Raw genomic sequence first — 19317 nt, 5'->3', positions numbered from 1 at the left:
ATTCCTTGCAAATGAGGACTTCACCTTATATGAACAAGAGGGTCCAAGAAAAAGTTATCCTGAAGAAATAATGGGACTTGGCTGCTTTCTGCTTGAGGATGAAGCTAAGAGTTGGTGCTTAATGTAGCATCTATATCTGAAAAGATTTTTTAATACTGAATTCACGAATACAGGTAGTAAGCATGAAGCGCAGTTCAGTTTCCACCGGTGGTGCTGGCCGCCTCTCCATGCAGGATTTAAGGTCTCAAGATTTCAATAAACAAGGCCTCCATACCCCTCAAACGTAAGTACCTCATGACTTACTGTTGTGGACAAAGAAATCTGTAAAGATGGTTAATACATGTATTATGAGTGATGTTCTGATGAATCTTGTTCCTTCACAGTATTACCTAATTTGGATTAATGAAGGCTGAAAATTGGCATGTTTTTAGGTGTGTTTTATCTCATATGATCCTTAAATCTCCAAAGCTGCATCGTTTGCCAGGCAACCTCTAAAAAGGGCTGTTAATTCCTTTTCAGCACTAATTTTCCTATTTTCTTCCTTTATTGTAGCCCTGCTGATTTGAGCAGGCTCATTGGTAAAACTTTCGATTTACTGAAGCATATGCAATTGCCAAAATTATCAGTTATTAGTTATTTGCTCAACGATAAGCTGCAGTTTAGAATAGCCTACAGAACTACTTCTACAAACTTTTCTCAGTATTCACTGGAAAATGGTATATAATTATAGTATCATAAAATAGCATTTCTTTATAAGTGCGTTTCTTCTAATTAAGAAAAGGCTATTTTTAAGCCACTGAGGGCTTTATCAATCCTTATAGCAAGGTACAAGTTATTTGCTAACTGTACCTAAATTACTTAGGTTAACGTTGTATAAGCCTCAACTACTTTTAGAAATTTAATTACTTTATATCTTTCCTTCTAAAATCAGGGATTTTTTTTTTATTGTTACATATTACATACACTAAAAGATTTATGCCTTAATGGTATTGAAAACTAAATGGCTGCCTTTGGCAATGTTTTGGGTCTGTTATTTACATAAGGTAAGTTCTTATGTGTAGCTGCATTTTGATAGACTTGGCCTTAAAAGAAAAATGTTAAATGTAGCTATCCTATGATTGAAGATACCTATTTTTAAATTTTTTTCCTTTAAGTTTATCCATAAATGTACTTAGGTTAAAATCATTGAAATCAGAATGTAGATATGGTTTGTTTCTGCTTTCTTTGTTTCTGCTTTCTTCTTGACATTTTAGCATTATTGCTTGTACATGTTGTTAGCCTGTCCCATTTGTAATAGCTGTGATTGCTACTAAAAATTTTCATGATTCTGTAAGTAATGGGAAAGAGTTTCTAGTTCCAAGATATTTCCAAGAATTGCTTACACTGTTGTTTTTATATTTGTTTTTTAAAGTTTTTTTTTTTCATTTTGTTAAAGCAGAGAGAAACCAGCCTTTGGAAAGTTGAGTATAAACAAACCGACATCTGAAAGAAAAATCTCTGTGTTTGGTAAAAGGTATGATATTTTTTATTAGTTTCAATGAAGGGATTCTTAAAAAATTGGATGGCATGACCCCTTACAAAAGAAACTTATAAGCTAGCTTTCTTCTGTTCTAAATGGTGAAATGGTTATATCTGTTTTGCATAGTGCTGAAAGATATATCAGCACATTCAGACCACTATTTCATGTTATAAGTGAATAGTCGATTGAAAATTCTATACCTGGGATCCCTGGGTGGCGCAGCGGTTTAGCGCCTGCCTTTGGCCCAGGGCGCGATCCTGGAGACCCAGGATCGAATCCCACGTCGGGCTCCCGGTGCATGGAGCCTGCTTCTCCCTCTGCCTGTGTCTCTGCGCCTCTCTCTCTCTCTCTCTCTGTGACTATCATAAATAAATAAAAAATTTTAAAAAAAAAAGAAAAAAAAAAGAAAATTCTATACCTGGCTTTCAGAGTGTGTGGAACCATAGCATTTTAAATTAGGAGGAATCAATATCTATTTCAAAGTCCGAGGCTTTTTTATATTCTTAAATATTAAGACTGCAAAGAGCTTTTATTTTGTGGGCTGTATTTATGGTTGTTAACCATATTAGAAATTAAAACTGGAAAGTTTTTAATTGTGTTTAATGAATGTAAAATAACAATAACCTCTTACATGTTAACATAAATAACATACTTTTAACTTAAAAGAAATTTTTTTTCAAAAATGAAACTATTTCAGTAAGGAAAATGATGTTTTACATTTTTGCAAATCTCTTTAACGTCTGGCTAAATAGAAGATAGCTAGCTTCTCATATCAACTTCCACATTCAGTCTCTTAAAATATCATACATCTTGTAGCCAACCTCTGAAAAACTCCAGTGTACACTCATGAGAAAATAAAAATGAAAGGAGCAAATAACATCTTAGTTTTTCAGTATGAAAATAGCTTTGACCTTGTAGAAATCCCCGAAATCATACTTCCAGAACCACTGTTTACAGTATATCAGTTATTGCCTGTGCTGGAGGTGGGGCAAGGATTGAATGTTAAGTAGAAGACTTTCGGGATTATGAAAATTTTCAATATTTTCATTGTGGCAGAGATTACACAGGTATATATACATTGTTGAACTCTATCATACTATACACTTTAAAAGGGTACATTTTACTCCAGGCTAATTAACCTCAATAAAATTGACTTACTTTTTAAGAAATGATCAACCCCAAAATTGAGAAAAGGAACTTATTTTTATCTCACCAAAACAAAATATAACTGATTTTAAAGCAAACCAGTTCAATGGTTTTGAAAATATTCAGAGACCAAATGTTTGTTACCTAATGAAAAGTCTTTGCCTTGAAACCAAATTAAGCTCTTTCTGGTATTCATTCCAGTTGATAAAAAATCTTAAGACATTTTTGTAATGTAACTTTTCTCTCATTGGTGAACTTCAAAAATAATATGATAATTATAAAATCTAACATTTGCTTAGCAAATCTAACATTTTTATAAGGCAATTTTTGTAAGTGCTTTATCTGTATTAAACCTTAGAACTGCCCTATGAGTAGATACTGGTATTGTATCCATTTTATAGAAAAGGAAATTGAAGCACAGAGAGGTTAAGTAATTTACCCAAGGTCATACAACTAGCAACAGAGACAGAATTTCAAACCACAGACTGGTTCTAGACTCTGTGCTCTCAAGCTATAAGTTGAATAAGACAATATTTGATTGGTTAGGGAACTCTTGTAATTTAAAAAGATATCTAATAGTTCAGTTTTGTGTAGAATAAGAGCCAAGTCTATACATGTGTTCCTTTTGGGGAAAAAAAGAAAATTAATTAAAGATAAAGTAATAGTATATAAAAAAGTGGTTCTCAAATTAGCAAATTCTCAGGAAAGAAAACGAATTAATCCGGGCAGTGGAGTAGGAAGGCCCAAGTTAAAGAACTTTTAGAGTGTTAGCAGGAGAGAATTCAGAAGCAGTAAGCAAACCTGCAGGGAGAAATAGAGCTTTGATGAATAGAGTTCAGATCTTACAGCAGTGTTCATTGCAGCAGTTTTGTGGCATCTGTTCAATAAGGAAAATAATTATTTTTTTAAAGATTTATTTATTTATTCATGAGAGACACAGAAAGAGAGTCAGAGACATAGGCAGAGGGAAGAGAAGCAGGCTCCATGCAAGGAACCCAATGTGGGATTCAGTCCCAGAACCCCAGGATCACGCCCTGAGCCGAAGGCAGCCGCTCAAAAGCTGAGGCACCCAGGCGTCCCAGAAAATAATTATTTTAAGGGTATTTGCTTAATAAACTGCAGTTGATAGCTAAATCAGGCCACAATGTTAGGCAGAAGGAACCATTAAAATATAAACCAGTTAATGGAGCACATATGTTGTATCCATTAATGGCTAAAAAGTAGCACCATGTATATTTACAGTAAATAACAATCAAATTCATAATTTTGCTTGACACAAAAATGTTCAAGAGAAAAAGTATGCACAACCTATTTTAACATCTCAAAAGTAATTTTCCCACAAGAAATGGTGGCAAATGAAGGGGTTAGGAGTGAAGGACCAATCATGGAAGGCTAAATAGGATGGCAAAAGGACTTAGGTTACTGAACAGACTTAGAGAATGATTGTATAGAAGATCTTGTGGTCTCAAAATTCTCCTTCTTAAATAATAGTTTATGTGTTAGGAATGCAAAGCACCACAAGTACATTTTTCTTCCCACCTAATTTTATACTTATCATTATTTGCTCTTTTTTCTCTGCTTTGAATAAGAGAAAAGAATTGAACTTTAATATTTAATGCTTATAGTAAAATATAAAATCACATTGAAATAATTTAGACTTGACCACAGACAGAAATAGTTTTGACTATTTATGTTTCCAGAACTAGTGGACATGGCTCCCGGAATAGTCAATTTGGTATATTTTCCAGTTCTGAAAAAATCAAGGACCCCCGGCCACTTAATGACAAAGCATTCATTCAACAGTGTATTCGACAACTCTGTGAGGTATTTTATATTCTCTTAAGTGTATTTTCTAATAATTTTTCTATTATAAGATGTTTGATGTTTCATACAAATTATTGTAGTTTCTTACAGAAAATGGTTATGCATATAGCGTATCCATGAAATCTCTACAAGCTCCTTCTGTTAAAGACTTCCTAAAGATCTTCACTTTTCTTTATGGCTTCCTGTGCCCTTCATATGAACTTCCTGACACAAAGTTTGAAGAAGAGGTTCCAAGAATCTTTAGAGATCTTGGGTTTGTATGTTATATTTCTTATTACCCTAGAGAGATGGTTGGAACACAGAGAAGAATCAGACTCAATTGATTTGTAAAGATTCGTAGTTAAAGAAATCATATATTTTACGATGGTCACTGTGGGCAGTATATCTTAAGATACATTTAGAAGGCAAGAAAAACCACTGTGTAGAGGTTATTACTGAACTATAGAAGATAGATCGTAAGGCCTTCCAAGAACTGAAGTGACAGGGTATAGACAGGGAATAGATAGGATGAGCTAGATATCACTGATGTTATAGAAGCAAAAAAGGCAAGATTGAAGGCCTAAAGAAAATGGGGTGGATGAGGTCAAGAATGGCTGTGTAGAGTAAACATGGGAAGGAAAGGATTTGAGGATGAGGAGTATACACGTGTAGCTTATTTGGGGTACATAGAATTTGAGAGAACAAACAATCTTTTAGGAGAGAAGTCCAACATACTGGTTGTAAATCAAGTTCTGCTGCTTTAGGAATATATGTACAGAGTTATCTGCAGAGAGGAAACCAAAAAAATACACAAAATCATTAGAGTAAGAAGACCAAGGACAAAATCTTCTAATAAATATCTTCTAAATAAGTCAAGACTGTTAGTATATACATGGAATTTTTCCAGTGTAACTTTTAGCCTAATTTAGCCTTATTTTCACAAAATTAACATTGTTGGCTTTTTTCCTCATTTTTCACAGGTATCCTTTTGCATTATCCAAAAGCTCCATGTATACAGTGGGGGCCCCTCATACATGGCCACACATTGTGGCAGCCTTGGTTTGGCTAATAGACTGCATCAAGGTATTTGATTTTCATTTTAAAATGTATATGTAGGAAAGATTTTTTTTTGACATTTGACTTTCACTTCTTCAATAAATAAATAAATAAACTTCTTCTTCATAAATGCTTCTAGATGTAAGAGGAAGGAATTACCATATTGGCAAGGAAATTCATTGTTTTCACGAGGTTTTAAAGCTTTAAAAAAAGTAAAGTATTTCCCCCGTTACATACATAACATTACTTTGGGTTTTTCCCTTTTTTTTTTTTTAAAAACATTTTATTTATTTATTTGTGAGAGACACAGAGAGAGAGGCAGAGACATAGACAGAGGGAGAAACAGGCCTCCCATGTGGAGCCTGTTGTGGGACTCGATCCCAGGGTCCTGGGATCATGCCTCTCTGTGTCTCTCACAAATAAATAAATAAAATCGAAAGAAAGAGAAGAAAGAAAAGAAAAGAAAAGAAAAGAAAAGAAAAGAAAAGAAAAGAAAAGAAAAGAAAAGAAAGAAAGAAAGAAAGAAGAGAGAAAGGAAGGAAGGAGAGAAAAAGAGAGAAAGAGAAAGAAAGAAGAAAAGAAAGAAAGAAAGAAAGAAAGAAAGAAAGAAAGAAAGAAAGAAAGAAAAAGAAAGAAAAAGAAAAAGAAAGAAAGAAAAAATATTCCTTGTACTCATGAGAAGAATGTATAGTTTTTGTTAGGTAAAATGTTCTGTGTATGTCTGTTGAGTCTATTTAGTCTGTAGTGTTGATCTCTATTCTTTAGATGATCTCCCTATTTTTGAGAGTGCAGTATTAAAGTCTCCCACATATTATTGTATTGGTGTTGTTTCTTTTAGTTTTATTAGTATTTGCTTTATGTATTTAGGTGCTCACTCCAATGTTAGATGCGTAATTATTTACAAATAATTGATGGATTGATCCTTTTATTATTATGTAATGACCTTCGTTGTCTCTTTCTTCCATTTTTAGTTTAAAGTCTATTTTGTCTGTTATATCTTTTTCATCCCTTCACTCTCAGTCTGTGTCTCTAAAACTAAAGTGAGTCTCAAGTGAGTTTCTTGTAGGCAGCATTTTCTGCCTTTTGATTGGAAAGTTTAATCCATTTACGTTTAAAGTAATGATCCATAGGTAAGGGCTTACAGCCATTTTGTTAATAGTTTCCTGACTGTGTTGAAGATCTTTTGTTCTGTTTGGTCCTTATTTTACTATCTTCTTTTTAAATTTGGTGATCTTTGATATTAGCATACTTTGACCTCACATTTTTTTATGGATCTACTTCATGTTTTTCCCTTGTTATCATAAGGCTTACATAAAATATCTTTAAAACTATAACATTCAGGGCACCTGAATGGCTCAGTCAGTTAAGCATCTGACTCTTGATCTCAGCTCAGGTCTTAATCCCAGGGTTGTGAGTTCACGCCTCACATTGGACTCCATGCTGGATGTAGAGCCTAATTAAAAAAACAACTATAACATTCTGTTTTAAACTGATGGCTTCAGTAACATTTGTAAACTTTACACTTTCATTTCTCCCTATTACATTTTAGGTTAGTTTACATACTTTTTATATTGTGCTTCTGATAGCAGGTTATTGCAGTTATTCTTTTTAATACATTTATTTTTTTTTAACTATTAAACTAGAATTGTAAGTGAATTATACAGCACCATATAGAAAACCAGACTTTGATTGTATGTTTACCAATGAGTTTTACACTGCCTTCATCTGTATTTACAATGTTAATTAGCATCCTTTTGCTTCCATTCAAAGAATTCGCTGTAACATTTCTTGTAAGGCAGGTCTCTTGGTGGTAAACTCCATTTTTTATTTTGGGAAGTATCTCTCTGTTTCATTTCTGAAGGACAGTTTTTCCAGATCCAGTATTTTGGGTTTACATGTTTTTTTCCTATCAATATTTTTTTGAATACGCCATCCCTTGGGATAAAAAGTTTCTTTTTTTTTTTTTTTCATTTATTTTTAAGATTGTATTTATTTATTCATGAGAAACACACAGAGAGAGAGAGAGATGCGTACATAAGCAGAGGGAGAGGCACCCTGTGGGGAGCCCAATGCAAAACTCAATTCCAGGACCCTGGGGTCACGAACTGAGCCGAAGGCAGATGCTCATAACTGAGCTACCCAGGTGCCCCTCTCCTGGCCTAAAAAGTTTCTATTGAGAATTCCACCAATAGTTTTACAGAGATTTCTTTGTATGTAACTTCTCTTTTTTTTTTCTTGCTGCTTCCAAAATTCTTTGTCTCAAATTTGACAACTTATTTATAGTATGTCTCAACATAGCCCTGTTTGGGGTCCTGTCCACTTCATGGATCGGGATGTCCACTTTCTTCCTATGTTTGGGAAGTTTTCATCTCTTACTGCTTTAAGTTTCTTATTGTTTTATATTTTCTATCCCTTTCTCTTTTCTTCTTTTGAGATACCCATAATGCAAATATTCTATCATTTGATGATGACCAATAAGTCCCATAGGCTTTCTTCACTCTTTTTTATTTTTTCTTTCTGCTTCTATGACTGGGTAATTTCAATGTCCTGTCAGCTAGTCCACTGATTCTTTCTTCTGCATGGTCGACTCTGATTTTGAAACTCTCTGTTCAATTCTTTTAGATCAGTCATTTTTTTTTCAGCTCTCATTTGTTGGATTTTTTTTTTTTGACAGTTTTTTCATTGAATTTCTTGTTTTGTTCATACATTGTTTTTCTAATTTTGTTTCGTTGACTGTGTTTTCTTATCATTTACTAAACATCTTTGAGAGGATTATTCTGAATAATAGATCTCCATTCCTGTAGGGTCAGTTATTGGAACTTTATTAGTTTCCTTTAGTTTTCCTTTTCCTTAGTGTCATGTTTAGCTTATTTTTCATGATCCTTGATTCCTTATAATGGTACTTGCCCATTTGAATTAGTGGTCTCTTCTTCCACATTTGACAAGTTCTCTTTGGTAGAGACAGTTCTTTATCAATCAGCTCAGATTGGGTTTTTAGATATATCTCTAGTAATGTACTTGGGCAGGTGGGGCTTACTTATATCAGGATCTATTTTTGGGAAAGGCCACTGCCCAAGCTCTGAGGTTAGAGGAGTGGGGGAAATGCTGCTGTCTGAGAACAGTTATAGAGGACTGCTGGCTTGGTTCCTGCCCAAGTGAGGCTATAGGGCAGGCTCCATGATTTCCTGGATGGTTGGGCCTGGGTACCATACTCAGCAGTAGGCAGTGCTGCAGTGCTATAAATTAGTTTCTCTGCCATGGTGGTGCAGCAGAATAGCCCCAAAGCCTGTCTGACTCGTTTAGAGTCCCATATCAATGATATGAGTTTGTGCTGAATTCCTTGGACAGAAGGAGCCACTTCTGGTTTTGCTCTCCATATGAGGAAGGCCATGAGCTGTATGCTTCCTCTTCAAGGGTCACTGTAAGTAAGGCTGTAGGATGGGCTATGCTCTCGTTAGGTTCTCTGATTAGGCAGGCTGAAGGCTGTAAACAGCAGCAGGCAAGGCTACAGTTTAGTTTCCGTGCTTAGGAGGAGGCCTCTATACATGCTTCAAGATTGGAAAGTCTCTTGTTTGGGGCTCAAATTAAGCAGAACTATGCTCCAAGTACCCTGGTCTAACAGGGTACCATCTCAGCCCTGCAGATGATAGGGCCACCAGTGAGATTCTTCACCCTGGAACCACTATAATCAGAGTTGTCAGATGGGTTACACATATTTGTAGGTGCTCTGGTAAGGATTTTCTGGTCAAGTGGGGCTAGAGACTGTATTCATTTTGGGCAGCACTAAAAATTATCTTCCCCGTCCCACTGGGACTTCAAACCAGGCCTCATGACTGACCAGACTTCTTGAGGATCAAATCAGAGAGAATTACATGCTTAGCTCCCCAAGTAACAGGGCTACTGTCTTGGGTCTGTAGAAACAGAGCAGGTTCTCCATTCAATTGCTGCTGTAACTGGGGCTAAAGGTGGGCTATTGAGATTCCCATGAGCTCTATCAAGTTTTCCTGGTTAGCAGGGTTGGAGGCTGTATTCAGCAGTGGAGCCATATGGATTAGATTCTCTACCAGAGTAGGGGAAGGAGACAGAACAAACTGCAGGGCTAGCAAGATTCTTGTTGAGGAACTAATCGGACAAACCTTTGCACCAAAATCTGGCCCAGATGGGATTGCTGACTTGGCTCTATAGATGATCAGAGCCTTTGCCAGGCTATCTTCATATGCTACTCAGCCAGGCAGTTTTCCAGGTGCTCCAGCTAGGCTTCCAGCCTGGGCAGGGCTAGAAGCTATACTAGCAGTGGATAAGATTGTAAATCAGTTCTTCTGCCTGAGTAGAGCAGGTAAACAGGCCCTAATGGCTCTTTGTGGTCTTGACTTAAGCCAGCCCATGCCCCAAATTTCCTGTCCAAATGAGGTTATTAGCTTTGCTCAGTGGATGATCAGTTCTGCCTTCTAGGCTCTTAGCTCAAGTGTCTCTGAGCTAAGAAGCTTTTCAGGTGTCCCAGCCAGGCTTTCTGGTCAGGTAGGGCTAAGAGCTACACAATGAGCAATGGATTGGGCTATGGTTTAACTCCCCTACCTGGGCAGGCTCAGGCCTTCTGAGTCCTTTATTCCTCTCATATTTCACTATATAGAGAAGTGGTATATTGGGAATTGTCACCTTTTATTGAAAAAATATTACTCAAATCCATATTTCTGATTATCTCTATATAATTTCACTTTGAAACTGTTTGAACCAAATCTCCTCAATTCAGAAGAACTTTTAATTCTTGTAGTAATGTTTTATATAGCTCCTAGTAAGTGGTTTGTCCCTCTGTAAGGGTCTTTTTTAACTTTGTGGAGTATCAAGAATTTTCCCATGGACCTTTGACAAAGCATCAGAAATACTTTCTTTATCTGTCCTGATAACAAAATAGAAGATTCTGCTCTTAATCTTGGGCTCTGCCCTGCATGTCTTTCAGACTTAGTTAAATCTGATTGTCACTTGAGGCCTTCTCAAAGGAAGAAGTAGTAAAGGATGAGTTGATAGACTTGCCTGCATTCTCCTTAGATGTACAAAAAGTCTTCTATGAGTGTCTTTGGAATAGGAAAGTAGATTTGACAAGCAACTCTGGGCTAAGAATTTAGGAATCTGAAATGTAAGTCCTAGGGTAAGAAAAATTAATGAAATATTTTTAACAGAAACCACATTCTTCTTTTACATCCCTAATGCACAATGCTTTTCTTAGAAGCTTGGTGTGCATTATACTAGATACAGATTTATATCTTTACATTTAATAGCCACTTCATTTACATTTTCTAGTTATTTTCATGTTTGGAAGGTTATGTTTTTAAGACAATTTATAAAAACAGGTATTGCAAAATGGGATTTCTTTGCCTTAAAATCCTTTAGCCATTTCCTTTTTAGCTTATCATTATAAATATCTGAATGTTTTGCTACAATATCTCTTGTCACTTTCAAGGTTAAACAATTGTGTTTCTGAATATTTTATATTGTAATCAATCTTAAGTTCATATTTATACACCCTGAAGGAACCTGTGGATAACATTTAAGTACCAAACTTGAATTCATTAAAAGAAATATTTTTTTGGTTTACCTTTTATGTGGCAATTTTTTTTTTTTTTTAGATTCTCAGAGTTTCCTTAAAATGTGTGTATATTCTCTCAATTAATTAATAGCGTAAAGATTAGCATATTTGGGATACCTAGGTAGCTCAGTGGCTGAACATCTGCCTACAGCTCCGGGCAAGATCCCAGAGTCCAGGGATTGAGTCCCGCATCGGGCAGGAAGCAGGGAGCCTGCTTCTCCCTCTGCCTGTGTCTCTGCCTTTCTCTGTGTCTCTCATGAATAAGTAAATAAAATCTTAAAAAAAAAAAAACATATTTTATAGAACTAAATATGGAATCCATCCTTTCTAAAATTGAATCCTTTTTTAATCCTAATGGATTTAGTTACTAACATATCAAAAACATTACATTTTGATGCTCAATGAAATGACCTCTTGAGATTTTCAGTCATAGAGTAATGTAAATGCGTTAAATTTACGCTAAAACAAATGTGACAAACATAAAAGCTGTACATTTTTTCATACTTCATCAACTTAAATATATTATTTGTATACTTATTAGTTACATAATGCCATGAAAGAAAACTCACCTTTGTTTGATGATGGACAGCCTTGGGGAGAAGAAACTGAAGATGGAATTATGCACAATAAGGTATCTTACATTACCACAAACATTAGCATTATCTTGATATTAACTTTGTCACTGTTGAAATTAGTATAGTCTTTTGTAGAGTTTGTCTTTTTGCTTCCTGAAAAACTTCTAAAATTGAATCTTTTAAATATTAATAGATTTATTCTTGAAATCACATTGTAGTTTCTTAAAATTAAATAGGTGTAGAAATTTAAAATGTTATATAAGTGGGGCACTTGGGTGACAGTCAGTTAAGCATCCAACTCTTGGTTTCGGCTCAAGTCATGATCTCAAGGTCATGGAGTTGAGCTCCACATCTGGCTCCATGCTCAGTGCAGAATCGGCTTGAGACTCTCGCCCTCTACCCCTCCTCCAGCATGTGTAGCGGTGCACTTGTGCTCGTGCTTCATGCTGTCTCTCTAAAATAAATAAATTGTTTTTATAAAGTAAGTATAAATAAATAAAATGTTAACTAAGTAAAATTGCAAGAAAATTAGAATTAAATCAGAACACATTATTGTTTTATTTATAGATGTAACATTTCTTGCTTACCTTTTAGAATGAAGTTATCAATACTGGCAACATAAGTCTAATATAATTATTTGTCAATAGAAACTATAAGTCTTTGAGTCTTAAGATATTACATGTAGGTTGTTTTGTTTTGGCCTTTTTAGTCAGGCATATTACCACTTAGATCTGAGTTACCACGTCCAAAAGGGATTGAGGTAAAAGTGTAAACATGGTCTAAATTGGTTCCCAAGCCATACTTTATTGGAGCCTAAACTATGTAAGTAACTCCACCGTATTTCCTAAAATAAGCAAATTTACGTGTCTAAATAGAGGAAATACCAACTCCAAGGAATAGATTTATAATACTGATATTAAACATTAATGTGCCAAGCACATGTAAAAGATCGATCACCATGCAGGTCCCTAAGAAGGAAAGCAATTTTCTATGCTAATTCTAATCTACACTCTTTGGAGCATTTGACATAAAAAGAAAGTGGCAAGAAACTTCAGTTTCATTTTTTTATTACTACCTGGAAATAGTTCAAAGAGGTATCATTGCTTTTTTCTCCTTTTAAACAGGCAGTAAACCATACCTTTTACTACTTCAGGATTGACCCCTGCTGGAAAAGCTGTTAGAAAGCCTTTGATCATACTCTTGAGAGACTTCTCCTCCTATGTTGCAGTATGTGTACTGGACTAGATTTATCTCTGCCTCATTTTTCAGCCAAATACAATTTCAACACTTATTAAATATTTAATTTTTTGACATTTATCCTAAAGGTTACAGCAGTAGAAGTTATTCTTGTTATTTTAGCTATTATTTCAAATGACAATATACTGAGCAGCACTTTGGAAATTATAAAGTGCTATTATAAATTAAAGAGGGTTTTCAAAGTATCCAGTTTCACCAGATTCTAAGCCTCACCTTTGTGGATCCAGAAACTCAGTTTGTTAGTGGCAGAGCATTTGACTGCAGAAACTTAATTTTGTTTTTTTAATCTGCAAAATCAATATTGACCTAACTTAAAGAAACTAATTCACGGTCACCAAATTCACAAGAGACTGATCTGAAATAGAATGAAAATATATTAATTTATCATCAGTGGTTTACCTTTCCAGTTACAGGAAGACTCTTACTGCCTCTTCAGAGTACCCTTTACATATCAACCAAGTAATAGAGAGGTTACTTAGTTAGCAGAGAATCAGCACAAAGGGAATTGGGAGATATTTATTTCATCTAGGCTTTGAAAAATTCTGATCCACCATTCTCACATCCTAACAAAGCATGCCTCTTCAGTGACCAAAACACCTCGTAACTGCAAGATATAGTGTTACTTTTTCTTGGATAAATATTAAAAATGACAATATTCTACTATTTAGATTTCTACAAACCAAGCCATTTATTTAGACTGAAATTACTGTATAACTATAGCCTTCATTCTGATCTTCATAGCTAGACTTTGTCAGTTTAATTGGACTTAGATGATCATCAGTTCATGAGTTTTTCATAAGGTTCATTCATAAGGATAATCTGTCCCTAAAGATGAATGTGCATTTTATGTTTATGTTTATTAATAAGCTTCTGTTGTTTGACCTCAAAATTCTGAAGATACGTTTCTTTACTCTTTACTAATTATCACCATTATCTAAATTTGTGTTCTTTCTATCCTCATCACATTAGAAGTAGCAGACCGAGTAAGTCTGTGCAGCATAATTAATGATATATACTAGGTTTGTATCTCATTTATAGGAATTCATATAAGTAGTATTCCTGACTTGTTTTAATTCAAATTCAAATTTCCACTTAGAAAAATGGAACAAACTAAATAGAGAATAATAGCTTTGTTTTAAATCTGCTTAACCCAATCAGTTGTTTTTGGACTACACCATAAAATGCTATGAGAGTTTCATGACTGGTGCTGACAGTTTTGAAGAGATGAATGCAGAGTTGCAGTCAAAGCTGAGTAAGTGTTCTCATTACTAGTGTGCTTGCTATTAGTCATGTATTAAGCTCTGTTCATGGAGTTGTAGCTTATTTTACTACACCCAACATTTATATGAGCTACTCTAAATGTATCTTGATGCCTACTAATTTTCATCTTCATTGTTTCTTTGATGGAGAGAAGTGATAGTTAAGCAGAAAGAATACCAATGTTGAAGTCAGTCTGAGGCAAAATCCCTTCCTGGTTATGTGACCTTAACAAATTACTTAACCTAACGAAGTTTTGCAAGGATTACGTGGCCATGTACATAGAGTATCAAACACACTACCAGAAACACAGAAGATAAACAGCAAATGTTATTCCTGTGATACTCCTATAATATTCTAGCTCTACTGTTCGAGAAATTAAAGTGCTAATTAGTCAAAAGATCTAAGGTCCTTTCAAAATATGTGGTAAGCAGTTAATGGACCATTATATTTCTGAAGAAAGAAATTCTTTATGTTTCCACTCTTTTACAACCTAGGGACATTCAATATATACTTGCTAACTTTAAAATGTTCCAGAGGAATTATTTTACTTTTTTTTTTCCTTTTATTGAAATAGTCTTAGATGTAAAATGAGTGGTGGGTAAAACATATAAGATGTGTAAAACTATTTCTCTAATGAAATCAATCAAAATGGTAGAGCATCACCTTGCCATTATTGGCACAAAAGGCGAAAGCATTTCCCATATATTCCCATTGGACGTATCTTCCTGAAATAACAAGGACAATTTCAGCTTGTCCACATAAGAAAGGGATGTAAATGATGTTTCATTTTAAAAGTGGAAAATTCACAGTGATCTAGTATAAAAAGCATTTAGTGAATTCATTTATTCAAACAATATTACATACCTACAGTGGGCAAGCCACTATTCAGGCACTAAGGATACAGTAATGAATAAGAGATAGAAAATCCGTGCCCTATGAGATTACCTCTACTAGAGATAATAAATAAGCAACTCTAAGTCAAAGGATGATAAGTGCTATGAAGAAAAAAAAAGCAAGATAAGAGGGCAGACAGTGTAATGAAGGGAAAGGTTTGCTATTTTAGAGAGGATATCCTTCACTGGTAGCGTTTTGAGCAGAGACTAAGAAGGAAATAAAGGGAAAGTGCAATCAATGGTGAAGAACTGGGGGAAAATGTTTATGGCAGACTTGAGATCTTAACTAATTTTTGGGGTTTTCTCTCCAGAGGATTTATTTAATGTAGATGCTTCTAAGCTGGAGTCACTAGCAGCAAAAAATAAAGCATTGAATGAACAAATTGCAAGATTGGAACAAGAAAGAGAAAAAGAACCGGTTAGTAAACATGCTTATCATTGATAGGCTTTATACTTAGCTCTTTTGAACTCTTGGATCTCCTTAGAGGATATCAGCTATTTATCAAAAAAAAAAAAAAAAAAAAAGCATCTTAAAAGTTTTTTTTTTTTTTACGTAGGACAGAACTCCCCATGAAAACATGTTTGTTATCTCTAGAGCTTTGTTTTCCCTTGTGATCTATCAGTCTTGAACTAATGGTGTTCAGAATATGATGAAAGAATCTTACCTATTTACATAAGACTAAAAAGATCTTTTGAACACGGTCTCCATGTTACACACCTCTAGGGAACAATATTTATAAGAAGCCCTGAGTTATGTAGTTAGTGAAAAGGGAATGGTGATAAGTGGCTTTATATAACATATAGTATTCTAAGGGTTTTCTAAAAGCTAAATAATATGAGATACCTAATTTTATTTTGTGAATTATATTACTGAAATGCCTAGACTGTTTTATAAAATATCAGATTTTAAATGTTTGTGCTTTTTCATTCTGGCTCTTGGCTTTTTGTATCCCAACTGACTTCCTGAAAAGTATATCTTCTTAATTAGGTAATAATAGCAAAGTTCCCTTTTAGTTCTTTGGCTCCTTCTAAAAGGGAAAGGAAATGCTAATACACCTTTCTCTAAGAGGAATTTAAATAATACTGTGTTACTTTCAACTAAAGTATGGAATGGTTGTCAATTAGAATGATATGTTCTTTTCTTTTAAAGAATCGTCTAGAGTCATTGAGAAAACTGAAAACTTCCTTACAAGCAGATGTTCAAAAATATCAGGCATACATGAACAATTTGGAGTCTCATTCAGCAATTCTTGACCAGAAATTGAATGGTCTTGATGAAGAAATTTCTAGAGTAGGTAAGTACAACCAGTGCTAAAAGAGGATATTCAAACTGGAATAGGGACCTGCTTGGGATTTATCATATACAGAGACAGCTTTGTGATCCAAATCATTTTTCCTTTAATGGTGAATGGCTATAGCAGGCTACCAAGTTTTCAGTGCCTTCTACATGTATTAGTTTTCTGAGGCTGCTGTAGAAAAATACCACAAATTTGGTGGATTGGAAAACAGAAATTTGTTCACTCACAGTTCTAAGGGCCAGAAGTCCAAATTTTAGCACAGAGAATTCATTCCATGTCTTGCCCACCTTCTGTTATCTGATAGCATTCCTGAACTTTTGGCCATGTCACTCCAATTTCTGCCTTCATCCTCACATTACCTGTTTTCTATTCGTGGGTCTTCTCTTTTGTTTGTGTTCATTTCTCTCAGCTCTGTCTTTTAAGGACACTTATGATGGCATTTAAGACCCACTAGATAATCCAGGGTAATCTCACCTCAAAATATTTAATGTAATCATCTGTGAAAGCCTCTTTTCCAATAAGGAAATATTTACAGATCCCAGTAATTAGAATTTCATATGCTTGAGTGACCATTATTCAACCTACTACACCTTCTAACATGTTTTCACGTGTCTGGTATTTTTTTTTTACATGTCTGATATTTTAAAGCCAAGAGGGACCTAACCTAAAAACATATGCTGCCTGATAAAAATAAATATTCTATTCCACCTTATAATTAACAAGCCAGATTCTTAAATCTCTACTGGCTTTAGTCTGCTACAATTGGTTTTATCCTCCATCACTCCTCCTAAGCCACTTGGGAGAAAAGTAACTTGGAAAGACAGAAGTACTACAGTTCCGTGGAAGCAGAAGCCCAATTAAAGAAAGTGTGTTTATATCATGTGTGTTCTTAACCTTGTTTTTCATAAGCATATATCAGTCATAATCATAAAACTGTAAGGTACTGTTATCTTACTGTAAGATACTGTAAGATATGGATTATATTTCTGTACTGCCAGCAGGAGAGCAAAGGAAAGTATCCATACATTGCAGGGCCATTGGATGGCACTTTACAAAATGAATAACTCAGTGGACCTACTGTAGTATTTTTCTGGGTGTTTGACTGCTTCAGTTTTATTCTTATAGGATTTTATAGGCTATGTCTATCCCACATAGGATTTCTATAGATAGTCCTTAGGTCCTTAGGATATTTGATTTAATGCTTAGTATATGTAGTATTAACCATCTGTCAAGTCAAGGATAATAATTATATGGAGTATTTGTCAAATCAGCTTATTTTTTTCAAATAACTCTGATTACATATATTTGATTTACTATAAACCAAGCCTTTAAATTATTTACATTAGCCCCAATGTTTGTTCTACGTGATGATGTGATAGACTAATTTTTATTGTAGCAATATTTGTAATGCAGTTAAATCAATATTTTATAATATTCTCTTTCTCATTAGTATTTAAGAGAATTGTCACACTTCTGACTTTTCTTGTGAGAATTTTCCCTAATAATTTCAAGCTGAAGAGGTGAGAGAGATACTTTAGCAATCATTTGCCATTCCAGATTGATTTAGTTTGAGATAATAATTTGATAACTTAACCTAAGATGTTTTTATTCTGAGTATTTTAACTTTCATGATTATTTAAAGTCATTCATGGCCAAGAATGAAAGACCTATTTAAACTATATGGATATTATACATTGTGGATTTTTTTGCGCTATGATAAATGTATATAAAGTTTTACTTCAACTATTAATTTATTTTGAGCTCAAGTGTAGAGGTTTCCAAATACAGTGCTACAAATGAATTATATAACAAAGCCAAGATCTTGACCATGCCAGCCCATGGGATGATTGTCTTGGCCCCTTTGGTCATGTGTTTCTCATCCATCTATCCCAACCAGCTTAAAAGTACTATCATATTCTTTGTAAGCTACAAATAACAAAAGGTTGGGAAACACCATTCTATATAATCCAAAATATTTTTAAGTTTGATAACTTTTCTTGCCCCTTTGCATGATCATTTGCTGTTTCTAAATACCATTATCTTAGTATAATAATATAGTCATTCTTGCTTCTTAATCTTGGTGATGTAGTTGGTTAAGCGTCCAACTCTTAGTTTTAACTCAGATCATGATTTTGGGGTCCTGGGATCAAGCTCCACATCAGGCTCCATGCTCAGCATGGAGTCTGAGATTCTCTCTCTCTCTGTCTTTCCCTCTGCCTCTCCTACCTGTGCGTGCGCGCTCTCTCTCTCTCTCTCTCTGTGTCAAATAAATAAATCTTTTTAAAAAAACAAGTTTTGGTAAATAGAGCAAGAACTTAACCACTATTGTTACTTATTATCTGATCAAACTACTGAAAATGTCAGTGAAATAATAAAGTGATGTATTTGATATAAATATTTTTATGTTTGTGAAAAATTTGTAAGTTTTCTGACTTATTGCAGAGAATCATACTGGAGTATTAAAAGCATTTGAACTGAGCATTGGCAGACTATCCCTTTTAAGTGTAATAATTCTCAATCCAGTCATTATGTCTGGGGTCATATTTTTTTTTTTTTATGTAGCACTTTCTGAAAATCATGCGAGCCAATAGGGAAGTAAGTTTCTAACATAAAACTTTAACTTTAATTGTATCATCTTTCAGCAATATTATTAACAAAGTGGGATCAAGTAGGATCATCCCCAAAAAGAGAAGAGAAAAATATACATGTATATAACTTAGAAATTTAGACGTCTTAATCAACTTTATTAAATAATGGCATCCAGGTGCCTGAGTGGCTCAGTTGGTAGAGCATTTGACTCTTGATATTGGGGTTGTGAGTTAAAGACATTAGGTGTAAAGACTAAATTTTAAAAAAAAAAATTATTTTAAAGTGGCTCAGTGATGTTTTAAAAATAAATAATGGCCTCAATTTCTTTGTAGGAATT

At 34.4% G+C, this 19317-nt stretch overlaps 1 protein-coding gene across 2 annotated transcripts in view; it reads left to right on the top strand.

The window, feature by feature from the left end:
• The window catches only part of NDC80 (NDC80 kinetochore complex component), a 45743-nt gene that overhangs the window by 1245 nt on the left and 25181 nt on the right, over positions 1-19317 (top strand). Inside the window, exons 2-10 of one of the 2 annotated variants that reach the window (XM_041722163.1) lie at positions 174-283; positions 1439-1513; positions 4366-4489; positions 4570-4742; positions 5449-5551; positions 11650-11739; positions 14099-14192; positions 15405-15511; positions 16244-16388. In XM_041722163.1, the coding sequence (XP_041578097.1) occupies positions 183-283; positions 1439-1513; positions 4366-4489; positions 4570-4742; positions 5449-5551; positions 11650-11739; positions 14099-14192; positions 15405-15511; positions 16244-16388 (1012 nt within the window). In that variant the 5' untranslated portion in view covers positions 174-182. Of the gene's footprint in view, positions 1-173; positions 284-1435; positions 1514-4365; positions 4490-4569; positions 4743-5448; positions 5552-11649; positions 11740-14098; positions 14193-15404; positions 15512-16243; positions 16389-19317 lie in introns of both variants that reach the window. The other variant, XM_041722155.1, reaches the window with a different exon arrangement.

The sequence above is a fragment of the Vulpes lagopus genome, chromosome 1 (genome assembly GCF_018345385.1).
Source record: "Vulpes lagopus strain Blue_001 chromosome 1, ASM1834538v1, whole genome shotgun sequence".
In the NCBI taxonomy this organism is placed as follows: domain Eukaryota; kingdom Metazoa; phylum Chordata; class Mammalia; order Carnivora; family Canidae; genus Vulpes; species Vulpes lagopus.
This window is presented reverse-complemented; position numbering and strand designations above follow the sequence as displayed.